The sequence below is a fragment of the Typopeltis vanoorti genome, chromosome 19 (assembly GCF_054136105.1).
Source record: "Typopeltis vanoorti isolate ZY-2024b chromosome 19, IOZ_Tvanoo_1.0, whole genome shotgun sequence".
Classification (NCBI taxonomy): domain Eukaryota; kingdom Metazoa; phylum Arthropoda; class Arachnida; order Uropygi; family Thelyphonidae; genus Typopeltis; species Typopeltis vanoorti.
The window spans coordinates 12,572,103-12,599,472 of NC_143567.1; the positions used below are offsets into that span (position 1 = coordinate 12,572,103).

Here is a 27,370-nt window from a genome sequence, read left to right on the forward strand (position 1 = left end):
TCTACAGAAAAAGAAAAAAAAAAACTAAATTGTGACACATAACATGGCAGTCATAAGAATTTAGAATGGTTATTTGCAGTACACTGAGCTACTGTTTCTCCAGACTCAGAATCGCTCATTATGAACTAAATTAAATAGTTATGAAACAACTTGTTATATACAGGTTAAGCTTTCTGATAAAATGCAACTAAAGCAATACTAATAATGTCATAATTGAAATTATTTTCACTATTCAGCTGCTTCAAAAATAGCAAAAGAATCATCTGCATTGTGCTGGAGAAAAAGAAAAGGAAATTGTCATTGGGAATAATTTGATTCTGAAAAGATAATGTTCCATAAATTGAAAATACTACTTATTGAAAAGAAACAGTAATCTGGCCAAGGTCATACTTGTATTGGAGTCACACTCCCTGCGTGTGAGCTATGTACACAAGTCCCTCACCCCTGCTACATGCCTCTTTTCTTTGTTTTCTGAATCAACCAATGCACACTGAAAATCAATCATAAAAATACTAGAGTTTTAACTGTGGATAAAAAAAAAATCTTCCACAAAAATAACAAAAAAATTTTAAATATGAAAAATATGACAAAAACATTGGAACAAATAATAAAATATCCCCCAACCAACCCAAAATAATACCAAACCTTTTTCCAATAAAAACACTTCCATATTCATTTCACCAACATTCGAGGCATCAATACAAACATTAGTGACATACCTCACCACTTGCAGATATCAAAACTTGATCTCTTTTTCCTAACAGAATTCCCAGCTGACATCCTCCACAGCTACAATCCACCAGGAAAAATTCTCCATGCTTGCTGCGCAAGCTCATTAATTGAGAAAGAAGTAATATTTATTTGTTAATAAATGCATGCATTTATAAGCATTCCATTTAGGCTTTTATTTTTGCAGACAGAAGATGTCTTGCGCTTGCGCGGCAATAATTGAGCTTTGCATTGTGTATCGAAGGCCAATGCTTGCTCGTCTAGTCAAAGTTACCTTGGCTTGCTCAGTTGTAGGTTCCAGGTCCTCACTGCAGCACTGTGATTTCATGTGCGTGCATAGCCATTTCTGCTCCCTTGACGTTGTCTTAAACACAGGCCATACGCACACTTGTAAAAGCTTCAGCCAGCTTTTACAAGTGTGCGTGTTTATGATGATGTTATTAACAAGTTCATAAAGCAGAACCGTAGGGTAGAATTTGTATTTAAGTAGCAAAATTGAAAAAGATAGAATATCATTTGTAAAATAAATGTTGTATTTGTATGATTAAATGTACATAAATTTCTAAATATATAGTTTAAATGGTTAATAATTCATTATTCTGCTAATCAGACTTCAATCACACCTCTCATTCACTCCCTGAATGATAACAAGAGCAAGCATGAATTTCAAAACCAGCATTTGCCCCTGCAATCCATCTTAACTATCCCAGCTACATCCTACATGATGCATTCTGAAAAAATGGTGGAACATGCTTTTGTGAAATCTGATATCCCTTATCAAAGGCTATCCAACTTTGAATCCCCACTTTTTGATCTGCTCTGGCCCAAGATTTCCTTACCTCACTTCACAGGCTTCATTTGCTGTCTTTACTGCTCTCCTGACTCAGATGATCCTGCTGCCCTTTTTGACTACCTATCACTAAATGATTTCTTACAAACTAATTACCCAAATTGTGAGATTGTTCTCCTTGGGGACTTAACACAAACTGGCTTGCCTACTCCAACTTCACAGATCAAGCTGAAAAGGAAGCTAAATCATTTGCCATCAGCCATGACCTAACACAAAAAGTCAATAGACAATCCTCATCATTCTACCAACATTCTTGGTCTTTCTTTAACCAGCTCTATCTCCAAACACACTGTGGAGGTCGTCTCACCCTCTGGCAATTCTGCCAACAATCTTATTCAAGTCTCTTTCTCTATAGTTCATTCTCCTCTCAGCCAGTCTTGAGTTTGTACCTGTGGCACTATAATTGTTCCAACTGGAATGACCTCTGGAATGGCAATTCTGCCAACAATCTTATTCAAGTCTCCTTCTCTACAGTTCGTTCTCCTCCTAGCCAGTCTTGAGCTTGTACCCTATAGCATTATAATTGTTCCAACTGGGATGACCTCTGGATTTTTATGGCACTTTTCCATGATCAGATTACTGCTTTTACTCTCCTGATCCAAAAACCTGCATTGAACTAATAACCAAAATAATCCTCAATGGAATAAAGCCTTCAAAGTCCTGATTCTCAAAAACATGTGCCTCTGCTGTCCATAATAAAAATGCAGCTTATGTTCAATGGCTTAAATTAAAAACTCCAACTTCTTATTCAGCTTAGACCATAGCCAGACATTTGTGTCAAAAAATTATCAACAATTCCAAAGAAGACTTTGTATGAATAAAATGCAATGATCTTGCCTCCTGCTCAACTGGCAGGAGGCAAGTTCAAGACAAGGGACCAGAATGCCCCTTGTTAAGACTGTTGAGTGACACTTCTGCCCTTCTCAGTTGCCACCTCTCTTACATCCTGAAGGCATCATGGTACCCTTACTCTCACCCAAAGAAACACATGGGTGACTCTAAAGTCCTATCTGGATATTGTTCCTTCTATGAGCATTTCTTATAAAAAAATTTCCTTCATTCAGCCACTTTCAGCCCAACATTATCTGGTCCTCTAAGGATGTCATGTGTACTAACATCAAAATTTTTACCTCTCTCTTTTTTAATATATGGCAAGTGTTTCCTCTTTTATAGGCATTTATGGCTTTCTATCTTGGATGCAAACATGTATAATTAATCCAAATCAGATATTTCCAATCAAAAGGCAAGTGGCAAAAATCATGTATATACTGAAGCACTGCAGCAGACCCTACAATAAAATAGCAGAATTAGCAAATATCATGATGATAATGTATTGGAAGTATGAGATTGCCAAATCATACCATAATATTATTAATATACTGAGTACTATGATAACAGAGTATTGGTTTCATACAGTACCTACCACAAATGAAGCAAAGGCTCACTTTGGTGTGTTTTATTAAAATTAAATATATATATAACCATTCTTATAAACATAATAAAGAGAAGTACCATACCTGAGCATTGAACCAAATGCACCTTGTCTCAGGATATTCAGTAAACATTCCATATTTAGGATCTAAGATTTCTCTTAATAAGAGAATAAAAAATTCCTAGAATATAAATTTTAGCAACATTAAATTGATAACAAAAAATGATAAAATAATAATATAATAACTAAAGAAACATTTAATTTACTTTCAGCATTTTTTAAAACAATTTTGAATCAAAGCATGTAAAACTTCAACATACACATCAAATATACTACTAAGTACTCTTTAGAAATAAGCATTATAAATTTACTTTCCAATATTCCATATTTTTTCCCATGCATCTTTATGGAGTCAAAGATTCATCATGAAAAGCTCATACTAACCAATAATCACTCAATCACCATCATGCTTCTCTTTAAACTCATTCAAAAATGAAGCGCTCACAACTGTCTCTGACATTATATTTATTCATCACCCTCCAAGCAATAAATCTAGTCTTCATACCACTGATAATCACATCCTTACACAAATCCCAGGGGTAAACCCTTGTTCATATCCTTACTGCCTTATACTGAAAAAAAAAAGATGTGTCTATCATATCATATCCCCCTGTTTTCCACCCATCAACTAACCAATGAAATCCACAGACTTTTAATCTATCCCCATTAAAAGCATATCTACATCTGGATCCACAACATCACTTCTTCATCATCAAGGAGGCAATCATGTGTGTGTCTTGTAGCAGTAATTGTGTGACATTATTAAAGGCTTATAAAGAGGAATAAAAATCTCTATCCCTGCTTGTCAATGTTCCTCAATACCCAAGTAATTCTGGCCACTTTTGCAATATGCCCTCTAAACTTTAATTATACATTCCCCAATTACCCCAAAATTCCTGAGCTCATCAATTCCCTGCAGGCTATTACACCAGCATATTAAACAGGCAGCCTTTAGTCATCTTTGCTTATAATGTCATCCTGTAATATCTCTGTATCATCTTCACTGACTATTGCACTTCTCAGTTTTGGATCAGCAGCAAATGATTGGATATTTCAATTTAAATCAATTTTTCATATCAATGATATATATGCATTTCATGTATACTAATGCCAGGAGTATTAGGAACAAGAAGGAAGAATTTTTGGCCTTGGCTCTTCCTGGCCACAGGTTATAGGTATTAGTGAAACATGGCTAACAGAAGATGATATAGTTAGTGGGAGAGAGTGTAGGTTATAGTGTGTTTAGGAGGGACAGAGAGAATAAAATGGGGCGGGAGTGTTATTGATGATAGCTGATGAACTGCAGCCAAGGAGAATTGAAGTTGTATTGCAGGATAGCGAAAAGAGCTCATTTGAGGCTATTTGGTGTGAGATTGAGACTGACAGAACAAAATATACAGTTGGGTGCGGCTATAGACCAGGTGATGGAATAGATGGTGGAGACAGTATGCATAAACAAATTGATGAAATGAGTGGAAGGAAGGTAATTATTATGGGGGATGTCAACTATGGTAACATTGACTGGAAAGAGGAGAGGACACATGTGAGGAAAGAAATGGATTTTATTCAATTATTAAGGGATAACTATCTGAGACAGCATATAATTGAAAATACTAGGGGTTTGAGAGTGCTTGACCTGGTAATAGCATCTGAGAATTTGACTGTAATGAATATGACCATATTGCCACCTATTGGTGAGAGTGATCATAAGGTCTTGACCTGGGAGGTGGCCAAAGGTGTGGAATTTTCAATTAAGACAGGGTATATGTGGAATTACTGTGCTGGAAAGTATGACAAGCTGAGGAGATTGCTTGGTTCACTGCCATGACATGTAAAACTGCAAGGGCTGGATGTCGATAGAGTGGGAAGTGGTCAAGGAGCATTTCCAGGAGGTTATGTCTGATTGTATACCTAGGGTCCGAATAGTAAAACAAGTAGGGGTTAAATGGATGAATAACACCATTAAGCTTGAGCTGCAAAAAAAGAAACAACTGCGGAGGGAATTTAAAGAGAAAGGTGACCTGCAGGCACACGAACGGTATAAAGCACAGGCCAGAAGGGTAACAAGTGTGGTAAAAAAAGCAAAAGCGGATTATGAAAGGAAACTATCTATGCAAGCTAAAGAGAATCCCAAACAGTGCTTTCAATATGCTGCAAGCAAAAAAAAAACTGTACACAGCAGAATGATTTTAAGGAATGCTGATGGCAAGGAGGTCACTGAATCAGTCGATATAGTGGAATTACTGAGTGAGCACTTTGCAAGAGTATATAACCCAGGTGGTGACATTGAAAGAATGAAGGAATCATTAGTTTATATGGGAATTGTGATGAATGAAGTGGAGGTGAATAGTCTATTACAGAACCTTAATGTGAATACATCTGTGGGATTGGATGGTATACCGACACGGGTCTTACGTGAAGCAGCTAAAGAATTATCAGTGCCCTTGACCATGCTGTTTAATCTGAGTCTTGGGTCTGGTTTAGTCCTGAAGGTGTGAAAAGAGGGCAAAATAGTTCCACTGCATAAAGGAGGATCCAAGACTACTGTTGCAAATTACCAACCAATCAGCATATCAGGAGTCGTTGTCAAGGTCTTGGAGAAAGTAGTCAAGGGGAAAATACAGGAATTGATTGATGAAAATGAGATACTGTACGGAAGACAGCATGGTTTTGTGAAGCATAGATCATGCCTCAGTAACTTGCTCAAGTTTTATAACACAGTGACAGCTGAACTGGATAAAGGTAATGGGTTTACAGTGATGCTGCTGGACCTGGATATTTGACAGGATACCACATGGAATTCTAATCCGTAAACTGCAACATATGGGAATGGATATAGGGTTGGTGAGATATCAGAGAGTAGTTTATTCAGGAGCAGAGTCCAAAAGACGGCCTGTGACTAGTGGTGTGCCGTAGGGTTCTGTTCCTGGACCACTGATGTTAATTTTGTTCGTTAATGATATAGGGAAGGATCTAAGAGGAACAGTTCATTTGTTCGCTAATGATGCAAAGTTGGGTAGGGCAATAGTTAATGCAGAAGATGTCAAAACCTTGCAGGATGATTTGGATACCCATTGACAGGGCTCCAGAAATCCACTTGCCATGGGCAAGTTATCAGAGACAAGCTGCAAGTAAATTTTCAATCTCATATTAAATGCATTCAGAATGTATTGTCTTATTTCTTCACATAATTTACACACTTCTTTTTTTTTTTTTTATAAATTTTAAAACATCATCTCATTCAGTATCGAGTTATTTGATCATGGACAGCATCCAATGAATGTAATAAAGAAGTTTTATTTTCAACCCTTTAAAAATAAAGTATCACCATTTATCTTTCACTCAGTTATAAACTAAAATCTATCCTGCATCCACAGATTAATTTTGAAATAAAGAGACAAGTATACTTGTCTATTTATTATTTATTTATATAATTTTCAAGTCATCACCCTTCTCATAAAAATTACAGATATCATTAGCCACAAAAAATCAATTTGATAAGACCAATTTTCACGTTCCACCGCCAATTGAAATTCTCCCAACACTCTTTTTAACCCTTAAGGAGAACTTCTCTACTAAAACTTGTGGCTGGTGGGCTAGCAATATGCTGCTTTACTAGGGAATATTAATTATAGAACAAGGTGGTTTCCAGTTGCCATCCTTGCACTACTGTAATGGAGGAGATGCATCCACCTCCATATGAGACTGGCTAACTCACCTTTAGTTGAAAAAACCTGTCACGCAGTTGTAACAAAGTATTAACATAAGCTTATTTTCACAATTCACAACATGAATTAGATTAGTGCAATTATATACTTGAACATATATGATTAAAAGGATGTTTAATAGGCTATTAAAATAGCCTATTAAACATCCTTCATCAGGGTGACTCCAAGATGAGATTTCTCATCTTGGAGTCACCCTGACATCAAGCCTCTCCTGGCATGAACACATGACAACCATTGCATCCTTAGCTTCTAAAAAATTAGAATTTCTCTTTCACTCATTACTTCACCTCTGAATAGTCTGAACCTTATACAAACCACAAATCTGGCCAGCTATTGAATACTGCTCTCACATCTGGAGTTCAGCCCCTAAGAGCTCCCTCAAAATGCTTGAATAGCAGTATTTAATAATAGCAATATTTAATAACCCATCTCTTACAAACTCACTCATTCCACTTTTGTACAGGTATTTAATTTCTGCATTATGTGTATTCTATAAATATTTCCATGGCAAATGTTTATCTGAAATAGCATCAATAATTTGCCCACTCAGTATTAAGTACATTGGAAAATGTGCACCTGCCACCCAACATCCTTTTACAGTACACCTTGAAAACCACAGAAAAAGTTTCTTTTCCTCCTCCATTCCTGCAAATGCTATTGTGGAACAGTCTTCCCCTTATGTTTCCCAAAGAATATAATATACAGGCTTTTAAATCAAATGTAAACAAGACTATTACACGTTTTTTATATAATCTATGTCAAGTAGCTTTATTTTATCCTCCTACTGTTTCGCAAATCTTTTTCTATTGGCATCCTCAGGGAATACAAACTAGTAAGCTAAAATGAAGGTTAGAGACTAGGTTATAACTGATGGTTCTAATTCATACAAAAAATTGGTATTGTGCGTGACAATGTGCGTGTCTCGTTAACATGGTTTATTCGTTATGGCTAATGACGTAATTGTTATGAAAGTTCATTTCTTTGATGTTTAATGATCTGATAAAAGTTTTCCAAATTTCTGGTAAAATTAGACCTTGATTCTTGTTTAGGTTTTCAGCTTTATGGGCAACTGTAGCTGCTTCTTTAAAGGTTCTTGAATTGTAGTTATCTTCTATGTATGGCATAAGGCTCTTATCCCACTCAATGTGATGGTTAGTAGAGGCAAAGTTGCATGAAAGGCCTGAAATGTCTTGTCTGTTATTTCTGACATATCCTATGTGTTCTTTCTTTCTCGTTTCAAAGTTTCTAGAGGTCTGACCTACGTAACTAATACCACATGAGCAAGGTATATTATATACTCCAGAGTACTTGTAGAATGAGTGAGGATATTTCGGTGATCTTAAAAATTTCCGAATAGTGTTGATTGGTTTGAATGCCACTCTGATCTTATGTGGTTTTAAAAGGTTGGCTAATTTTTTGGAAAGGTTGCTGACAAAAGGAATCGTAATTGTACTGATGTATTGGACATCATCACGTTGTCGATGTGGTATATCAGTAACGAGAATCTTGTTATAGAGTGTTTTTGGGTAACCATTTAAAGAAAGTTCTCTGGATATTGTGGTTAATTCCGTTAGTAGGGCATCCTTGTCTGTCGTATACTGTATAGCTCTTTTCTTGAGACTATGGATAATGCTAAGTTTCTGAGCTATGTGATGAGCTGAGTTGAAATGGAGGTAACGTCCAGTATTTGTAGGTTTTCTGTATACAGATAGGTTGATACTATTATTGGATTGTTTCTTTATTAAAATGTCAAGGAATGGCAGTTTTTTATCTTTTTCCATTTCTAATGTGAATTTGATGGTATTGTGGAAACTATTGATTTGGTTGAGGTAATTCATTAGTTCTTCTTTCGTATGATCCCAAATGATAAAGATGTCATCTACATATCTGTACCAAATTTTCGGTTTTGGAATGATCTGGGTTAAGATTTTTTTCTCTAGATCTTCCATGAATAAGTCAGCACAAGGAGGTGAGAGGGGGCTACCCATAGCTAATCCAGTGAATTGTTTGTAGATCGTTTTTTGCCAAATAAAATAATATACCTTGCTCATGTGGTATTAGTTACATAGGTCAGACCACTAGAAGCTTTGAAACGAGAAAGAAAGAACACATAGGATATGTCAGAAATAACAGACAAGACATTTCAGGCCTTTCATGCCACTTTGCCTCTACTAACCATCACATTGAGTGGGATAAGAGCCTTATGCCATACATAGAAGATAACTACCATTCAAGAACCTTTAAAGAAGCAGCTACAGTCGCCCATAAAACTGAAAACCTAAACAAGAATCAAGGTCTAATTTTACCAGAAATTTGGAAAACTTTTATCAGATCGTTAAACATCAAAGAAATGAACTTTCATAACAATTACGTCATGAGCCATAACGAATAAATCACATTAACGAGGCACGCACATTGTCATGCACAATACCAATTTTTTGTATGAATTAGAACCATCAGTTATAACCTAGTCTCTAACCTTCATTTTAGCTTACTAGTTTGTATTCCCTGAGGATGCCAATAGAAAAAGATTGGCGAAACATGTTGGAGGATAAAATAAAGCTACTTGACAAAGATTATATAAAAAAAGTGTAATAGTCTTATGAATAATTGTGAAGAAAAAATTCAACATAATGAACAGGATCAACGAGTTCACCAAACAAAAGGTACGCAATCTCAAAGGTTTAAAATGCAAAAAAGCTAGGTATTTAAACCATCTGACTTTTTTAAAAAGATGTAGAGACAATAGCGTGATCCCAAAATTTCTTCGTTTGAAACAATATTATAAAACTAGACAAGCCAACTTGATTTACCAACGAACTTCGTATGCTCTTCTTAGAGAAAGAATTCGGCACACGAGATTCATGCTTAGCAAAATAGACTCACAGTGCTATAATTTATTCACAGATATCTCTAATAATCTTGACGCTGAGACATGGCAACTATTAGACAATATGATTAGCAACAGTTTTAACAAAACATTTAATCACAGTAAAAAGACACAAATTGATAAATTCAATATACTGTATGATAATCATAGCAACTGCAAACCGTCTCTACCAGATAACCAAGTGATAATTAACCTATCTAAACACATTTTAAGTAAACCTGAGATCTCTATCCTCAAAAAAGGATTCAATTTTGCTTTAAAACCCACTGTCATTCCTAAAATAGAGTTCATCTGCAACTTAGAAAAAGCCTTCTCATTACTACCAGTTCCAATAGCTAATAACTTACGATTAAAAAGTAGCATAATGCTTTCAGCTCAGTCAACATCTCCTAACACCAACTCTAACCAAATGGAAAGAAGAACGCTTCTCAAATTAAGGAATAATAAAGATATCATCATAGTCAAAGCCGACAAAGGTAATAATACAGTTATATTAAATACTAAAGATTATGAAGAAAAAATTAAAAATCTATTATCTGACAGGTCTGTATATGAAGTTCTCAGTAGAGATCCTACCACAAAAAACCATAATGACACCAATAAATTATTACGTGGAATGAATAACTGGCCTATAGAAATTATAAAAAAACTAAAATCTATGCACCCACTTACTACTAGATTGTATGGCCTTCCAAAAATTCATAAAGAAGGTATACCATTACATCCAATAGTTGATGGAATCTATTCTCCCACTTACCAACTGTCCAAGTATCTTGCGAAGATTTTACAACAACACATTCACGTCTCGGATACTTATATTAAAAACTCAAAACATTTTATAGATAAAATAAAAAACATCCCTGTTTTTGAAGAGGATATACTAGCAAGCCTGGACATTACATATCTGTTTACTAACATTCTAGTGGTTGAAGTCATCAACATCTTAGACAACTTGTTCCCAAGAAACATCACTACTTTGTTCAATCACTGTTTAACTTCTAACTATTTAATTTGGCAAAAAACGATTTGGGATCATACAAAAGAAGAACTAATGAATTACCTCAACCAAATCAATAGTTTCCACAATACCATCAAATTCACATTAGAAATGGAAAAAGATAAAAAAATGCCATTCCTTGACATTTTAATAAAGAAACAATCCAATAATAATATCAACCTATCTGTATACAGAAAACCTAGACGACGTCCAGTATTCTGTATATCTGTATACAGAATACTGGACGTTACCTCCATTTCAACTCAGCTCATCACATAGCTCAGAAACTTAGCATTATCCATAGTCTCAAGAAAAGAGCTATACAGTATACGACAGACAAGGATGACCTACTAACGGAATTAACCACAATATCCAGAGAACTTTCTTTAAATGGTTACCCAAAAAGACTCTATAACAAGATTCTCTTTACTGCATATACCACATCGACAACGTGATGACGTCCAATACATCAGTACAATTAAGATTCCTTTTGTCAGCAACCTTTCCAAAAAATTAGCTAACCTTTTAAAACCACATAAGATCAGAGTGGCATTCAAACCAATCAACACTATTCGGAAATTTTTAAGATCACCGAAATATCCTCACCCATTCTACAAGTACTCTGGAGTATATAATATACCTTGCTCATGTGGTATTAGTTACGTAGGTCAGACCTCTAGAAGCTTTGAAACGAGAAAGAAAGAACACATAGGATATGTCAGAAATAACAGACAAGACATTTCAGGCCTTTCATGCCACTTTGCCTCTACTAACCGTCACATTGAGTGGGATAAGAGCCTTATGCCATACACAGAAGATAACTACCATTCAAGAACCTTTAAAGAAGCAGCTACAGTCGCCCATAAAACTGAAAACTTAAACAAGAATCAAGGTCTAATTTTACCAGAAATTTGGAAAACTTTTATCAGATCATTAAACATCGAAGAAATGAACTTTCATAACAATTATGTCAAGAGCCATAACGAATAAATCACGTTAACGAGACACGCACATTGTCACGCACAATACCAATTTTTTGTATGAATTAGAACCATCAGTTATAACCTAGTCTGTAACCTTCATTTTAGCTTACTAGTTTGTATTCCCTGAGGATGCCAATAGAAAAAGATTGGCGAAACATGTAGGAGGATAAAATAAAGCTACTTGACAAAGATTATATAAAAAAAGTGTAATAGTCTTATGAATAATTGTCAAAAAAAAAAAAAAAAATTCAACACAAATGTAAACAAGTTTCTCTTTTCTCAACCCACTACCCATACATGGTACTAACATAGTATAGGTTGATTAACCAACCTCTCGTGTATGGAATCAACCTATAAAAAAGATGTGAAGGGAAAATAGTGGCATTGGTTTTGAAACAGCATACCGTTACGTGGAAGTTAATAAGATGAGATATTTAGCTGAGACTGGTGAATGTGCAGGGTGGAGACAAAGATATGAATAAGATTTAGGTTAGTGAGTTAAAGAAGTGTGATCATTATGGGTGATTTTAATTATGGCAATATTGATTGCAATGAAGAGACAGCATCACGGAATAAAGAGAATGAATTTTGTGAGTTCTTAAGGGACAATTATTATTATTACCTAACACCTCCAGGGAGTCCAAAGACTCATCGACGGAGGGTACCTCTCTACAACTCTCCATCTCCACCAGCCTCAGCTACCTTCATCATCTACACCAACGGCATCTACTGCTGACCACCACCACTAGTCGGCAGTAGATGGTGGGATTCGAACCCGCAGCTTTTTTTGTGAGTAGATATGCTAACCACTCGGCCAACCAGGCTGGCAATATGGGATTATCTTAGACAATATGTGATGGTGCATGACGGTTGAGAGTCTTAGATTTGATCATATCATCAGAGAATGTGATTGTGAATGGAATGTCTAATCTTCTCACGTCGAATCTTACCTCAGTTGGTAAGAGCGAGCATAAGATGATTACCTGTGTTTCAGCCAGTCATATGAGAACTGTCAAGACAGTGATATATGTGGAAATAGAGGACCAGTGATTACGAAAAGCTTAGGAAACAGCTTGGAGCTATAGCATAGAAAGAGGAGTTGAGTAGAAAGGTGGCAGATTCTGCTTGGCCAGTGTTCAAGAGCTATTTAACAGCTATGTCTGAATGAAGGGATTAAAAATGAAATCTGGAAGAAGTCACTATGGAGGTAACACGAGATGAATGTTGATAACAATCAGTTAAATGAAGGGTGCAAACAATTGTCCAGAAAAGTGAATCAGCTGGTTAAAATGGCAAAAGTGCAATATAAGCAGAAATTAGCCAATCAAGCCAAGACAAACCCTAATGAGCTCTTTTGATATGTGGGAAGTAAGTAAAAGCAAGAATGAGGGAAGATGATGCTAGTTAATGACAGTGATAAATTGGTAACTGATATAGAGAAAATTAGCTGAAGTATTTAATGAGCAGTTTATCAGGGCATTTTATTCTCATGAAGTTGACATCATCAGAAACTGAAGGGCTATGTATATGGTGGAGGAGGAACCGACTGTGAGTGAGCAGAAGGTATATGAGGAGTTAAGTGAATGATGTTAATAAGGTAGTAGTATTTGACAACGTATTACAGTGTCTTGAAGGAATACTCCAGGAAATTGACAGCATTCCTGGCACACCTGTTTATCAAGAGTCTTGCAAACAGAGCAAGTAACAAAGGAGTGAAAAGTGGGAAAAATTGTTGCAAGACCAAGGCTACAAATTACAAGATGACTGATTCCCACAAATCTGGGAAGCAGTCATCCTCAGAACTTTAGGAGAACCAGCCTACCAGTCTGGAACTCGCATGGGGGGGGGGGGGCACCATAGGCGACAGGGGAGTGGAGCCTTTCGAAGACTTGACACTCAGGATACCCCTGAGTGTCAAGTCTTCAAAATTCGAGTAATCAGAATTCAAGAACTGGGGGGGGGGGCATAGCCCCAACCTAACAATCAAAATCACTCATCCTAGATAAACAAGGGAGCATTATTTAGGACTTTAAGTCCACCTTTGTTGCTCTACTTATCTTACTCACCCAATGTAGTGTCTGCATGTACATACTGATTTGCTGGTTGTTCCCTGATGATAGCAATCTGGCTTTACCAAAATATTGGATACATTAAATAAAAGTTATTTTAATTAATATATAGCATATGCTGTGATTTCCTTAACTAATATTCTTATGAACAACCAACATATAAGCTTTACTACTAGACTTACCATGTAATGTAATGCACAATATTCTGAAAAGGAAATAGTTTTTTATGACTTCAAATAACATGACTCAAAAAGAATGTCATCATTCTTTCTGAGATTTTCTATACCATTAAGGCAGTTTACAAATCCTAGTTTTAAAGGAAAATTTCTCTGAAAGAAATTGAAGCTGGAATGTCATATATTTATTTCCAATGTGCAAGGGATTTTGATATACAGTCAAGTGAGCACCCACCTGAAGAGCAACAGGGTTCAATTTAGTTTCCAGGTTCTTGTTAATTTAACTAAGCTTTTTGAATCCATTCTATTAATTTTATTCCAATCTGATCTCTTTTTTTATTTGTTTGAGTGCTATTAGTGACATTTTCATAAATCTCTTTCATTTTTTTTTATTCTATTAAATTGTATTAACTATTTTTCTTAACATTTTCATTCCACAAGTTTTATTTATCTGCTGTATGTCTGATGTTTATTTTTTTTGTTTCACATGCAAAAGTTGGTTTGACTATTGATTAAAAAGTTCTTTCTTTTGTCAGATCTTAATCTTTCCACATAGTTGAATTTAAACATCCTAGTACATTATTCTGACATTTTTATTTCTTCTCTACCATCATATAATTCAGTAAGTTTACCTACTGTTCTCTCTCTATGACTGATGTTTTCATGTATTCACAAATTTCTTTGATTTTTGTTCATTCTTCATATTTGCTTTTGGTAAAAGTCATATTCCAGTTATTCAGAGTAACCATCCTGATATTTTAAATTCTTATTTTGTTTTCTATTTCATTTCTTATTCTCTTATAACATGTCCCACAACTAAAGTGAACTGAATGAATGTTGAAAAATATAGATGAAAGCAAATATTTGTCATTACTGAGGAGATACAACGGTGGTCTGAAAAGTTCTCAGCCTAACAATGACAAAATGAATCTATAATTTCAAAATTATTTTTATTTTTCAACATAATCTCTCTTAAGATTAATACATTTATTCCAGTGATGCTCTAGCACCATTATCTGGTTCCTGTAGTGCTTCTCAGTAAAATACCCCTCTACAGAAAAACGCTGACCATCGAGGAAGAGTTTTAGTTTTGGGAAGAGATAGAAGTCAGAGGGAGCCAAATCTGGGGAATAGGGTGGATGTTCCAACAATTCATAGTGCAGATCCCTTAATTTTCCCATTGCAAAACCACTTTTGTGGATAGGTGCACTGTCCTGATGAAAGGTGATTTTTTTCTTCTGGTCTTTTATCATGAATTTTTTCATCTAGTCTGGTTAAAAGATTGCAATAATATTCCCCAGCTGTTTTACCTTTTTCAAGATAATTAATAAACAAAATGCCTTTAGCATCCCAAAACACCGATGCCATGACCTTTCTTGCTGTGGAACTGACTTTTTCTTCTTCTTCTTTGCCGCTAAACAACTGGCTTCTGTCCACTGTTTTGACTGCTGTTTGGATTCTGGTGTGTAATAGTGAATCCAAGTCTCATCCAGAGTAATAAATCGATGCACAACATCAGTTTTATTATCGTTAAAACGCTCCAAGGACTGTCCAGAGATTTTCATGAGAATGCATTTTTGATCTGTTGTGAGGAAGCTTTTGCTCACAACAGATCAAATCTTGCAGAAAGCTTTTTCATTTGCAATTCTTCATGCAAAATATATCCTACACATTCTTTTGAAATGCCTATAGTTTCAGCAATTTCATGCACTTTGACTCGTCGGTCATCCAATACCGTATTGTGCACTTGATCAATGACTTCTGGTGTTGTTACACTTTTTGGACTGTCCTTTGCGTGGATCATTTTCAAAGCTGGTATGGCCATGTTTAAACTGCAGTCCATTTCTTAATTATCGAAAATGAAGGAGAAGAGTGCCCATAAGCTTTTATGAACTTCGAATGAATTTTTTTTGGTGTTCAACCTTCTTTTACAAAGAATTTTATAACCGCACGATACTAAATTTTATCCATATCAAGGGTTACAAACAACACTTTTGCTTCAGACAGCTGTATAAAACAAACTACTTGATAGAATGACTTGCAATTTTACACGGATGCTTATGACAGATGTACCAACTTGGAAAAAAAAATCTTTCCGATAGTATTGCCATCTATGGTCGAGGCCGAAAACTTTTCAGACCACTCTCATATATCTTGCTGATTGTGTGAGAGGTTGTAAACAGTGAAAGGTAGGTAGCACTGTGGAGGCCATGTATGGCTTGGTACTGACAGTATCTAATCAGAAATCTGTCCCTATGCTGCATGTATTTTCTCTATAAACCTCTGACATAACCAACATGAAAGACACACCATGAAAAAAAGATACAGATAGACTATGGATTAACACAAAATTCTTCCGTGCTAACAATAAAATCATCAAAAATATTTTTTAAAAAAAAGCATCTTCTTCTTCTTCTTCTGCAGCTTCTCCCACTTAAGTGGGGTCACTGTTTGTAATTAGTCTCCTCCACACCTTCCTGTCTTGGGCTGTCACCACATTCAAGTTCTTCATCTTCAAGTCCTCTTCTACCAGCTCCCTCCATCTCTTCTTTGGCCGCCCATGCGTCCGCCTTCCTTGCACATCCATCTGCATGATTCTTCTTCCCACATATTCGTCCTCCCTTCTCATCACATGACCAAACCATCTCAACCTTGCCTCCTGTATTTTTGCTCCTAAGTTCGTAACTTTCACTGATCCCCTGACACAGTCATTTCTCAGACGATCCTTTCTGGTCACACTGCACATCCACCTAAGCATTCTCATCTCTGCTACTTCCATCCTGCTGATGTTATTTTTTCCTCAGGGCCACAGTTTCTATAGCATATGTCATAGCTGGCCTCACTACTGTCCTATAAATTTTGCCTTTCAGATTGATCGGCACCCTCTTATCGCATAACACTCCAGCCATCTCCCTCCAGTTCCTCCAACCCGCTTGTATCCTGCATCCCACTTCCTTCTCAGCTCCTCCATCTTCTTCTACTGTTGAACCTAAGTATCTAAAGTCTCTCACCTTCCTGATAACATTTCCTTCCAGCTCCAGATCTGTCTCCTAGCCGCCACCGCCCACTGTGCAACACATATACTCTGTCTTACTTCTGCTCAGTCTCATACCTCTCTCTTCCAGTACTTTTCTCCATCTTTCCAGTTTAGTTCCTGCTTCTTCTCTTGAATCTACACACAGCAAGATGTCATCTGCATACAACATTGTCCAAGGTGCATCTTCTCTCACCTCCTCTGTTACCACCTCCATCACAATATTAAACAGAAACGGACTTAATGCTGACCCTTGATGCAAGCTAACTGTTACTTGAAAACTTTCTGTCTGTCCCAAACAGGTCCGAACACTTGTCTTCACATTTCTGTACATTTCCCGCACCAACCTGACATATTTCTCCGGCACCTTCTTCTCCTTCAGACACCTCCAGACTTCTTGCCTTGGCACTCTATCGTATGCTTTCTCCAGATCAATAAATACCAGATGTAGCTCCCTTTGTTTCTCTCGATATTTTTCCATCATCTGTCATAACCCAAATATAGCATCTGTTGTTGATCTACCAGGCATGAAGCCAAATTGTTCCTTTGCAATCTCCACCTCCTTCCTCAATCTACCATCAAGAACCCTTTCTAGGATCTTCATTGTGTGGGACATCAACTTTATTCCTCTGTAATTTTTACAGTCTTGTGCATCCCCTTTACCCTTGTAGATGGGAACAAGAGTAGTCTCCCTCCATTCCTCGGGTATATTTTCCTGTTGGCAAACTTTCATGAACAGGTCCCACAGCAGGTCAATTCCCTCTTCCCCCAGTGCCTTCCATGCCTCCATTGGAATTCTGTCGGGGCCCACCGATTTTCCATTCCTCATCCTCTTCATGGCCTCCATCACTTCCATTCTACTGATGTTCTGCACCATCCCCTCAGAAGGCTGCCCATCTCCTCTGTGAGTCCTTGCATTTTCCTCATTCAAAAGTCCCTTAAAGTATATTTTCCATCTGTTTCTTATGTCCACATCCCTCCATAATACTCTTCCTTCAGAATCTTTGATCTGCCTCACATGTAAGATGTCCTTTGCTGCTTTATTTCTACATTTCGCTAGTTGGTAAATTTTTCTCTGTCCTTCCTTTGTTTCTAATTGATCATACAGATCTTGATATGCCATGGCCTTCACCTGTGCCACAACTCTCTTGGCTTCTTGCTTTCTCTCTTTGTATACCTCTCTGTCCTCTTCCACTCTTGAATCATCCCACTTCTGCTTTGCCTTCCTCTTAGCTGTCACTGCCTCTTGTACATCATTATTCTACCACCAACCATCCTTCTGCTCACTAATCTTTCCAGATGTCTCACCAAGCACCTCGATTGCACAGCTCAGGATTACTTTTGAATTATGTTTCCACCAATCTTGTATACTTTCCAGTCCATCTGAAATCCTCTCTAACACCCTCTCCCTAAAACGATTCCTCACACTCTCCTCTTTTAAGCGAAACCACTTAATTGTCTTCATCCCATGGCATCCAGAAGTTCTTATCTTCGATCTTATTTTAAAGTCTGCGCACAGCAGTCGGTGTTGTTGTGCTACTTGATCTGTTGGAATTACTTTACAATTTGTCACAACCTTAAGATGTTTTCTTCTAGTCAAAATGTAGTCAATTTGTGAGCTGTTGTTACCACTCCTAAATGTTATCAAATGTTCTTTCCTCTTGTAGAAAAACGAGTTCACAATTGCCAGATCAAACGCTACTGCAAAGTCCACAACCCTCTCTCCTTCCTGGTTCATCATTCCCACTCCATGGCCACCATGCACCCTTTCACAGTCTCTATTCTGTCTTCCTATGTGCCCGTTCAAGTCTCATCCGACAATCACCATCTCATTTTCTTCCAATTCCCTCATTTCTTCATCTAACACGTTCCAGAACTCATCTTTTTCCTCTGCTGTACAACCAACTTGCGGGGCATATACACATAATAAGACCACCCGCTCTTCTCCAAGACCCAATTTCATTCGCATGATCCTGTCGTTCCTTCTACCCACGTCCAGTACTTCACCCTTCATTCTGCCGCACACCACAATTCCTACACCATTTCTTCCCTCGTTATTCGCTCCAGAGTAGAACAATTTATATCCATCTCCCAGTTCCTTTGCCTTTCCCCCTTTCCACCTTGTCTCCTGCACACATAAAATGTCCAACTTCCTCTTCCTCATCATGTCTGCCACCTCTCTTCCCCTTCCAGTCATGCTTCCAACATTCAGTGTTCCCACTCGTAACATCTTCTCTACCTGCTGGGCTCGCTTCTTTAACCGCACCCGCCCTTGATGCGGTAGCCCTCGTCCACTTCTCGCAGCTGTAGGGCGATGTGGCTGCGTGTCGCTTAAGGGGTATGCCCTAGCCCTTATATCATTTTCTCTTTGACTCATAATCATAGTTTGAGTTGGCACTGAAGTTTTCCGACCGGATGCCCTTCCTGACATCAACCCTCGCATCTCTAATAGCATCAGGGGGAAGGAGAGGAGAAAGAAGCAAAGAAAGAAGAGGAGGGACCAGTGTACAGAATAATATAACAGATATATATTACATGAAGTAAGGCATGGTCCAGCATCAGGTACCTCGGGTTTGCCATACCTGTACTCACTAAAGTGAGCCCTTGAGGTAGAATTTAAAAATTTTTAATTTTAAACTTAAAAAAAATTTTTTAATTTTTAATTTTTTTTTTAAAAAAAGCATAAAATGCATAAAAAACAACAAATAAGCCATACATACACACACACACACACAAAAAAAAAAAAAAAAAAAATTCATATCCAATTGACTGATGTCTGTGGCCCAAAACAAATAATGTACACCACCACAGTGCATCTGAACTAGATCCATTATTTCTCGCATAACCATAAATTTAGCGGCAGTCCCAACAACTATTGTATACCTCAACTATCCAAATTATAAATGACTCCTTCTGTAAAAAAAAAGAAAAAAAAAAACATTGTTGGAGATCTAAACAACAGAATATGAAATCAATCCTTGCAAATATAGAAATATTTGGAAAACTTTGGACAAAAGGACTACTAACAATGGACAGCTGCTATATTTCTGCTAAGAAAACAAATTATCGTTATCAATCATCATCAGGCCTTTGTGGAGTAAAAAGAAAGACCTCACTCACTCACTCACTCACACTCACACACACACACACACACACAGAGTTCATCATACTATCCTTTAATTGCATTCACAGTCTCTGTATTTACCATATTAACTCAGGCACCATTCCAATCACTCATTACTCTATGAACAAAAAACCTATTCCTTATTTCACTGCTCACATTTTGCTTATACAATTTCCAGAGAAATTCGCCCTGTGTCTCCCCAATTCTATGGAAACTCTCATCCACATTAATATGGTACTAACCCCTTACCATCTTGATACGTCTCAATAATATCTCAATAGACTATGAAAACTCCATTTCTGCAATCTTTCTTCATACTCAACATGCCAGAGTCCAGAAACTATCATAGTCAATGGTTTCTGGGCTATTTCCAATATATCTTCATTCTTTGGAAAACCAGATGAACCAAATATTTTAATAGTAATTCATATGTGGCCTGATCAAAGTCTTATACAATAGAACTATAACTACTACGATAAAGAGCCAAGAGACTATTTTTCCGGCGACATAAATTAAGTTAAGGGGGATAGTAAATCCCGTATTATTTTACATCCGGGTACGAAACTCAGAGATCAAAATCCATCGAAATGAAACTCTTAGATTTCGATCTCCAAGTTTTGTACCTGGCTGTAAAATAATACGGGATTTACTATCCCCCTTAACTTAAGATCTATAACTATTAGTTTCATACATCAGTGACCTCCATATCATTGCCGTAACCTGTTGTGCTATCCTTCAAAGCAAGCAATATGTCCCTGAAATTTGAGGTCCTTATTCATCATCAAACCTCCCCTGTTCCATATCCCTTATCTTTTTCACTGCTCTAAGGATATGCCTACCAAGTGTACACTCTGCATCCTATTTCTGCTTCATGAATTTTAAAACTTGGGTATAGTGATACATATGATTACTATATAAAAATAGAAGAAGATGAGAGTACAACAGATCAGAAATGCTAGTCAGATCTTCACATTCCATTATAGGCTAAATGGAGATCTCTTCCTAGTATCAACCATTATATATATACATATAGATATATTATATATTGTTGTTACTACATTTACATAATGAATGGGAACATAAGACACAACTAGATAAATAACTCATTTTGAATTTAACATTATATAATATTTTTTATTGTCCTCACGGTTAGCCTAGTGGCTATGTGCTTCACAACCATATGCCTGGGAAAAGAGTTTCCTGGGTTCGATTCCCATTGCCAACATGAGGAACTTAAGGGTCTTTCTCATACATAGCCAATTTAGCCAGTCTTGGGCATGGACTGCGGGTTTTTCTCCCTGGTTTATCTGGGGGGGTCCTCCAGCAAGCAAGCAAACCAGCCCCGTGAACACACGCAGCTACAGCCATAGAATATGCTAGGAGGCATAGGGCTAGTCACCTTATCCTCGAGATGGGTACGACTTATAAGGGCTTAAGATAGCTCTGTAACAGGCCAGTAGGCCTAACACATAGAAGGAAGAAGAAGAAGAGAAGAGAATATTTTTTATTTAGCATAGAATTTTCACCCTAGGGTTAAGGACATTTTTAGTATGACTTTCAAATTAAACAAGGAGAAGAGAAAACCATGAAAATGGTTTTCTCTTCTCCTTGTTTGTGAAGACTCAACAATGAAAATGTGTGTACTAGGCATATGTGGTAGAGTGGCACAGTCTAAAATATATCCAAGTCCTAACAGTACAAATATAAACAAGAGAAAGTATTAATTTTAAAAAAATATTTCCTATGGAATGTGTGGAGAAGTACTATTTCCCATAATGAGAATCGTTTCAATTCACCATCACAGTGAAATGAAATTTCACAACTCACTTTGTATTGTGATAGACCTTCATCTTCCTCCAAAGGATTTGATGTTTGGTGGAGATGGCATGTTCTACAAGTCCTGACTGTTCTGGCACATGAATTTAATGTAATTGATGAGGTGTTCACTATGACAACTGGCTGCAATTTATCAGTTTGGCCAAAATATGATAACCTACACTGGCAAAGAATTTCATAGACTCCAGGGTGGACTAAAGGCAGAAGTCTCTAAAAAAAAGGAGGCACTTGTTAACAGGTTTCTGCTTCTTTTGGATGGCCTACAGGTTAGGACACCTGCAGGCCAACCAGTTGGCTATTCCTTCAGATGGATTAGCTGCAATCCTGTCTTCTGGTCCAGTTGGGTGAGTACAATGCATCTCTACTGCTTCTGCCAAAAAAGGTCTGTGCTGCTACATGGGAAAAGCTTATAATAAATTCAGTCTCTTTTTGCCAAGCAAGACAGTAACTAATATTACTTCTCTCTACAGAGAAAATAAATGCTTTGTCTAAAGGTCTGAATTTTGCCATAGCTCTGAAAGTCATTCTTATAATGGATTTTTGTTTCTGGCAGTAGACAAAATGCTATTTATTTCTTCAGATATGGATACTCAGCATCATTTCTGAATTTTGCAAATTCTTTTCATGTCCAAGCCTCTGCCTACATATTTGTCTTACCCAGAAATGAAAGCCTTACCCTAAGGAGAAACACTGATTTTGTTATTATGAATGCTGGTAAAGAGAAAGCATTAATAGTTCAGGATCAGAATTAATATTACAAAAAACATTAATTCTTACAGTAATTCTCTATGACTATTCCATATATCGTCCTCTAGCTAATGAACCTACTATTAGCCATATTCAACCAACCGATAGTGTTGGGATGAGGAACCAACTACTTTTTTTTTTCCCATCTTCAGAGGTGCCAAGCAAGACAGAAATTAATATTTCAGGTCAGCTTTCAAACAGAAACTTAAAACCTATCACAGACATCCTCCTTGACTGTACAGACCTCATAAGATCCACAAAGCAAATATTCCATTACATCTTCTCATAGCTATCTTTTCTTTCTACATACCCAAAACACCTTTCTAAATTACTTTTGCATTCAAGGGAAAATCCTGTTCATTTATTGAGAACAGTTCTTATTTCAGAGAAAAAATATCAGAGCTTCATCTCTGTACCAGTGATCTCTTATTCAGCTTAGATATTGCCTCTTTATTCACAAATGTTTCCCTATATGAAACTCTGCTTCCGTTGGCAAGACTGACTTTCCTGCAGATATTGTTTTCCTCTTTGACCTTGTCATCCACTCTGGCTACTTCGCATGTCAATATAAGCTTTACCAGCAAATTGAGAGTACAGTCATTGATATTCCTCTTTCTCCAACACTTGCTAACTACTTCATCGAGTGATTCAAACAAATTCCACGTACAGAACCTCTCCTAAACCACCCTTATGATGCTTGTATGAGATGATATTCTTGCAGTTTGGCATGGTTCCATTATGGAATCTCAAGATTTTGTCATAAAAATCAACAGAATCCATCACTGCAACCAGTTCACTCTTGAGGTAAAAAAGATAATAAATTGCTTTCCAGATCTTTATTATCATCATCATCATCCAGATTATGATGACTTCTCAATTTTTTTTAGAAAGAAAACCCATACTGGACTTTACATTTGTGCTCTTTCACATCATCCTTGTTAAAATTCTGACACTAAAGTGCTGCTGTCTCAGAAAATAAATGACATCGGGCCCACTTTCTCACTAATGGTTTTAAGGTGTCTTATGTCAATAAAGTCATTAATAGCTGTAAGGTTTCCTTGTCATCTGCCTCTGAAGAGATGATCCATCAGGTTATTATTCCATAAATTAAAGGTGTTTCTGTAAGAATAGCCAAACTCCATAGATCAGTTAGGTGTACTCACCATAGGTGCCCATTTGCCCTATTAATAGGATTCCTGGGTTTTTTTTAGGCTCAGCAAAATGATAAACTTCTACTCAAATTCTCTGCCAGTGTGTGTTATCACATTTCAGTCAAACTGGAAGATTGGTAACTATGTCATGATGAATGCTTCGATTAAATTAAATTAAATTCCATGTGCCAGAACACTTGTAGAACATGTCATCTCCACTAAACATCAAATCATTTGGAGGAAGTTTAGGATTCTTCACAAAAGTAATAACCTTATGAAGAACTTATACAGAGAGTTGTAAACCTCACTTCACCACACATTCCACAGGCAATGATTTTTAATTAATACTTTGTCTTTTGATTAAATCTGTACAGTACACTAAAATACTATGATGTATTTTAGTCAATACAAATATAATTATTTATTGTAAAATTTTCACCTAAGTGTCATAGGTATCTTTAGTACAGGATCATAGAACAGTGAATAACAGTAGATTACTGTATAACTTCTCTTCTCTACTGTATAGCTGGAGAAAATGCTGACTAAACCTCTAGGTGGTATATGTCTTTCACCATCTGTAACCTCAATATGCTGTCTCTATCTCTCCCCAAATTCAGATAACTACTCTGACATTGAAGGACAATGAAAGAAATTCTAAGTAAAACAACATACTTGAAGTCAAGTGACATAAAGGTTGCCCCATTACAGTTAATCTGTTAATGGTTCTACAATCACCATTAAGGGATTGATGGTGTAGGAGAGTAATTACATGATAAAAGGCAGAAAACTACTCAAGTTTTAATCTTTAAAAAATCCTACGGTGGTTTGTGTTTCATCCAATTTGGCAGGTTGGGAGATTAATGACATGGGAAAGATAGGTAGAATAACTAGGAATGTTATGGACATGTCGCACTTGCAGAATGATTTCAATAGGCTGGAATTGTAAACATGAAAATAGCTGAAAATAGTTAGTAAATGCAAAGTTCTGCACTCTGGTGCAATGAGATATCCAATGGTGTAATGAGATATCCAATGGTGTAATGAGATATCCAATCACATTATATTGGGAGCTTATTCTAGAAGAAACTGATTAAGCTGAGGATCTTAGAGTTTTAATAGATAGAAAGTTGAAGTTAAATGGCCATATTAAAAAGACTGCATATATACAATGAGAAGATAATAATTGTAATGCTGAAACGAACATTGACATATAAGGATGCCATTTATGCTCTTTACAGGACTTTGTAATTTCTTCCAGATTACTGTGCACAGATCTGGACTCCTAGTTTCCTAGATGATGAAGACAGAGTGGAGAATATTAAAGATGTACTGGTAGTGTAAATGTATATGAGGAAGTTAAATTAACAATTTGTGCATGTGAACACTAGCAAGCAGGGAAAAAAAAGGGAGGGGGGAATGGAGAAATATGATAATCAGTTATTATATTTCTCTAAAAGAGTCATATATATCCCATTCAAAGCAATTTTTAATTTTATGGAGTGTGGGGAAAGTATGAGAAAGCATCTATGGAAGATGAGAATGAATGCAGTTGAACATTCCATCTACCTCTGTTCTCTCTTCTTAGAGATAATTTCTCTCAATTTAAAATCTTCCCCAAAGACTATCCTTCAGTTATTAAATTAAAAAAATAAAAAATAATAAAAAAAAATTATTACCTTCAAACTTCTATGGAATCAAAGATTCATCATGGAAGGTCTTCTGTGACACACACAGGTAATATTTCCATGCCTTAAACAACATTTACACTCACTGCAGTCACCATACTCAAAAGCAAGGCATTCCAATTCACTACTCTCCATGTCAAAAGATGTCAACAGATTCTTCCTTTCTTCTTGCCCTCTATCTCTCTCTTCCCCCATAACAAAAACTTATAGGGTCTTGCAATTTTGTGAGTGGATCATACACAGTGCTCATTTTGTACTTTCCTGTCTATTAGTTAAATATGTAAAAAACTACTCATCTGTCTAGCATCCATATGGAAACGTCACTGTTAATAAAGGTGCTGGTACTCTGTAACATATTGTAAACATGCAAGCAACATGGCGTGATTAAATGGTGGAGTGGGTTTAATCTAAGTTATGTAAAAATTTGTAGAACATAACTCTCACATACATCTGAGCAAGTGAATGTGTGTGTGGGGGGGGGGTAATGGCAACACTAGACTAATCAAGACATCAGGAAATGTGTTAAATAGGGTTTTCAGAATTTATCAGAGAGAACACTTCTTCAGATAAGATGTCTTAGCATTGATAAAAATGGCTAGACACAATGAGAAAGTGTGGCAAACATTCTTTAGTTGGCTGTTGAGAAATTTTTAGTTGAAAGAAACATCCACATACAAAGAAATTTATATTTACAAAAAAGACATGCTGTCACTTTACAAACAATATGGTTGATGAAATCACTAACACGGCAAAATTCTTTTGCTTGGACAATTACAGCAGTAGCTTTCAACTGGTTAAAATTCACCAAAAATAGATAAGTTATTGCACTCACCTCCACATACACCCCATGCAAATTCATTCCCAGTCCATATATGTATGGGCAACCTGGGGGGGGAAAAATGCCAAAATATTACTCAAATCACAAAAAATCACAAACACAAATTGGCAAACCATTATCTGTTCTCTTAAAGATGTTCTTCAACTTTTGGTACAACATTCAATCATATATAAGGTACCTTTCACCTGAAAACTACTTTGGTCAAATAGCAGAAAGTTAATAACTCTCTGAAGAACAAACAAAAACTACGCCAACCACTATGGGGATAAAATATTAAGTTATCAAAATTAGAAAACACTTATTTTAATGCCTCCAGTACAAAGATTCAGACTGTCTATGCTTCAGTCCTCCAGAGTGCAAAAAATCTAAAGTATCTGTTTTATTTCATTACAAACAATTGTAAATGTTCATTATACACTTGGTTATCGTGCACTGCATATACAGCTTTAATTTTTTAATTAGCGCCTCCATAGTGCAATTGGAAGAACGACAGTACATTCCCCCCTTCGATTGGAAAAGGCCTGAGTTCGATTCCTGTTGTGACGGGAGGAATCTTTATATGGACTTTTTCAATTGAAGGTGAGTTAGCTGATCTCATATGGAGGTAGCAGGGTTTTTTTCTCCCAGAAACTCGGGTTTTTCATCCCGCATACAGACAAATCGACCCTTCAGAACACATGCAATTTACAGACAAAAAATACTTGTTGTGGTTGGTAATTAATTTACGGAATTAACAATGCATATAAAGTAAATTAATTAAAGATAACTTTAATGAATCACTTCTATATTTCGACAATGTCACATTGTCATCTTCAGGAACATAAAGATATGGTATGTGCACTACAGGAACTAACAAAGCAAACGAGGAAGAAATTAAGACACTAATTTTGTTACTAAAGTCCTAATGGTGCCCTCTTGCGGGCTAATTTGGTAGTCTTGGCCGTTGGGCTGAAGTTCTCATAATGAAAGTCTCCCAAATTTGGGGCAGTTTCATGCACCCAAATTTGTTGAGGTTAGGAACGTTTTTTAGAGCTGCTGAAG

General features: G+C 36.5%; 1 protein-coding gene across 3 annotated transcripts in view; it reads right to left on the reverse strand.

Moving 5' to 3' along the window:
• Herc4 (HECT and RLD domain containing E3 ubiquitin ligase 4) overlaps positions 1-27,370 on the reverse strand; it is a 604,012-nt gene that overhangs the window by 188,635 nt on the left and 388,007 nt on the right. For all 3 annotated transcript variants that reach the window (XM_090409674.1, XM_090409672.1, XM_090409675.1), the window contains one exon: positions 3,097-3,192. In XM_090409674.1, the coding sequence (XP_090265800.1) occupies positions 3,097-3,192 (96 nt within the window). The remainder of the gene's footprint in view (positions 1-3,096; positions 3,193-27,370) is intronic.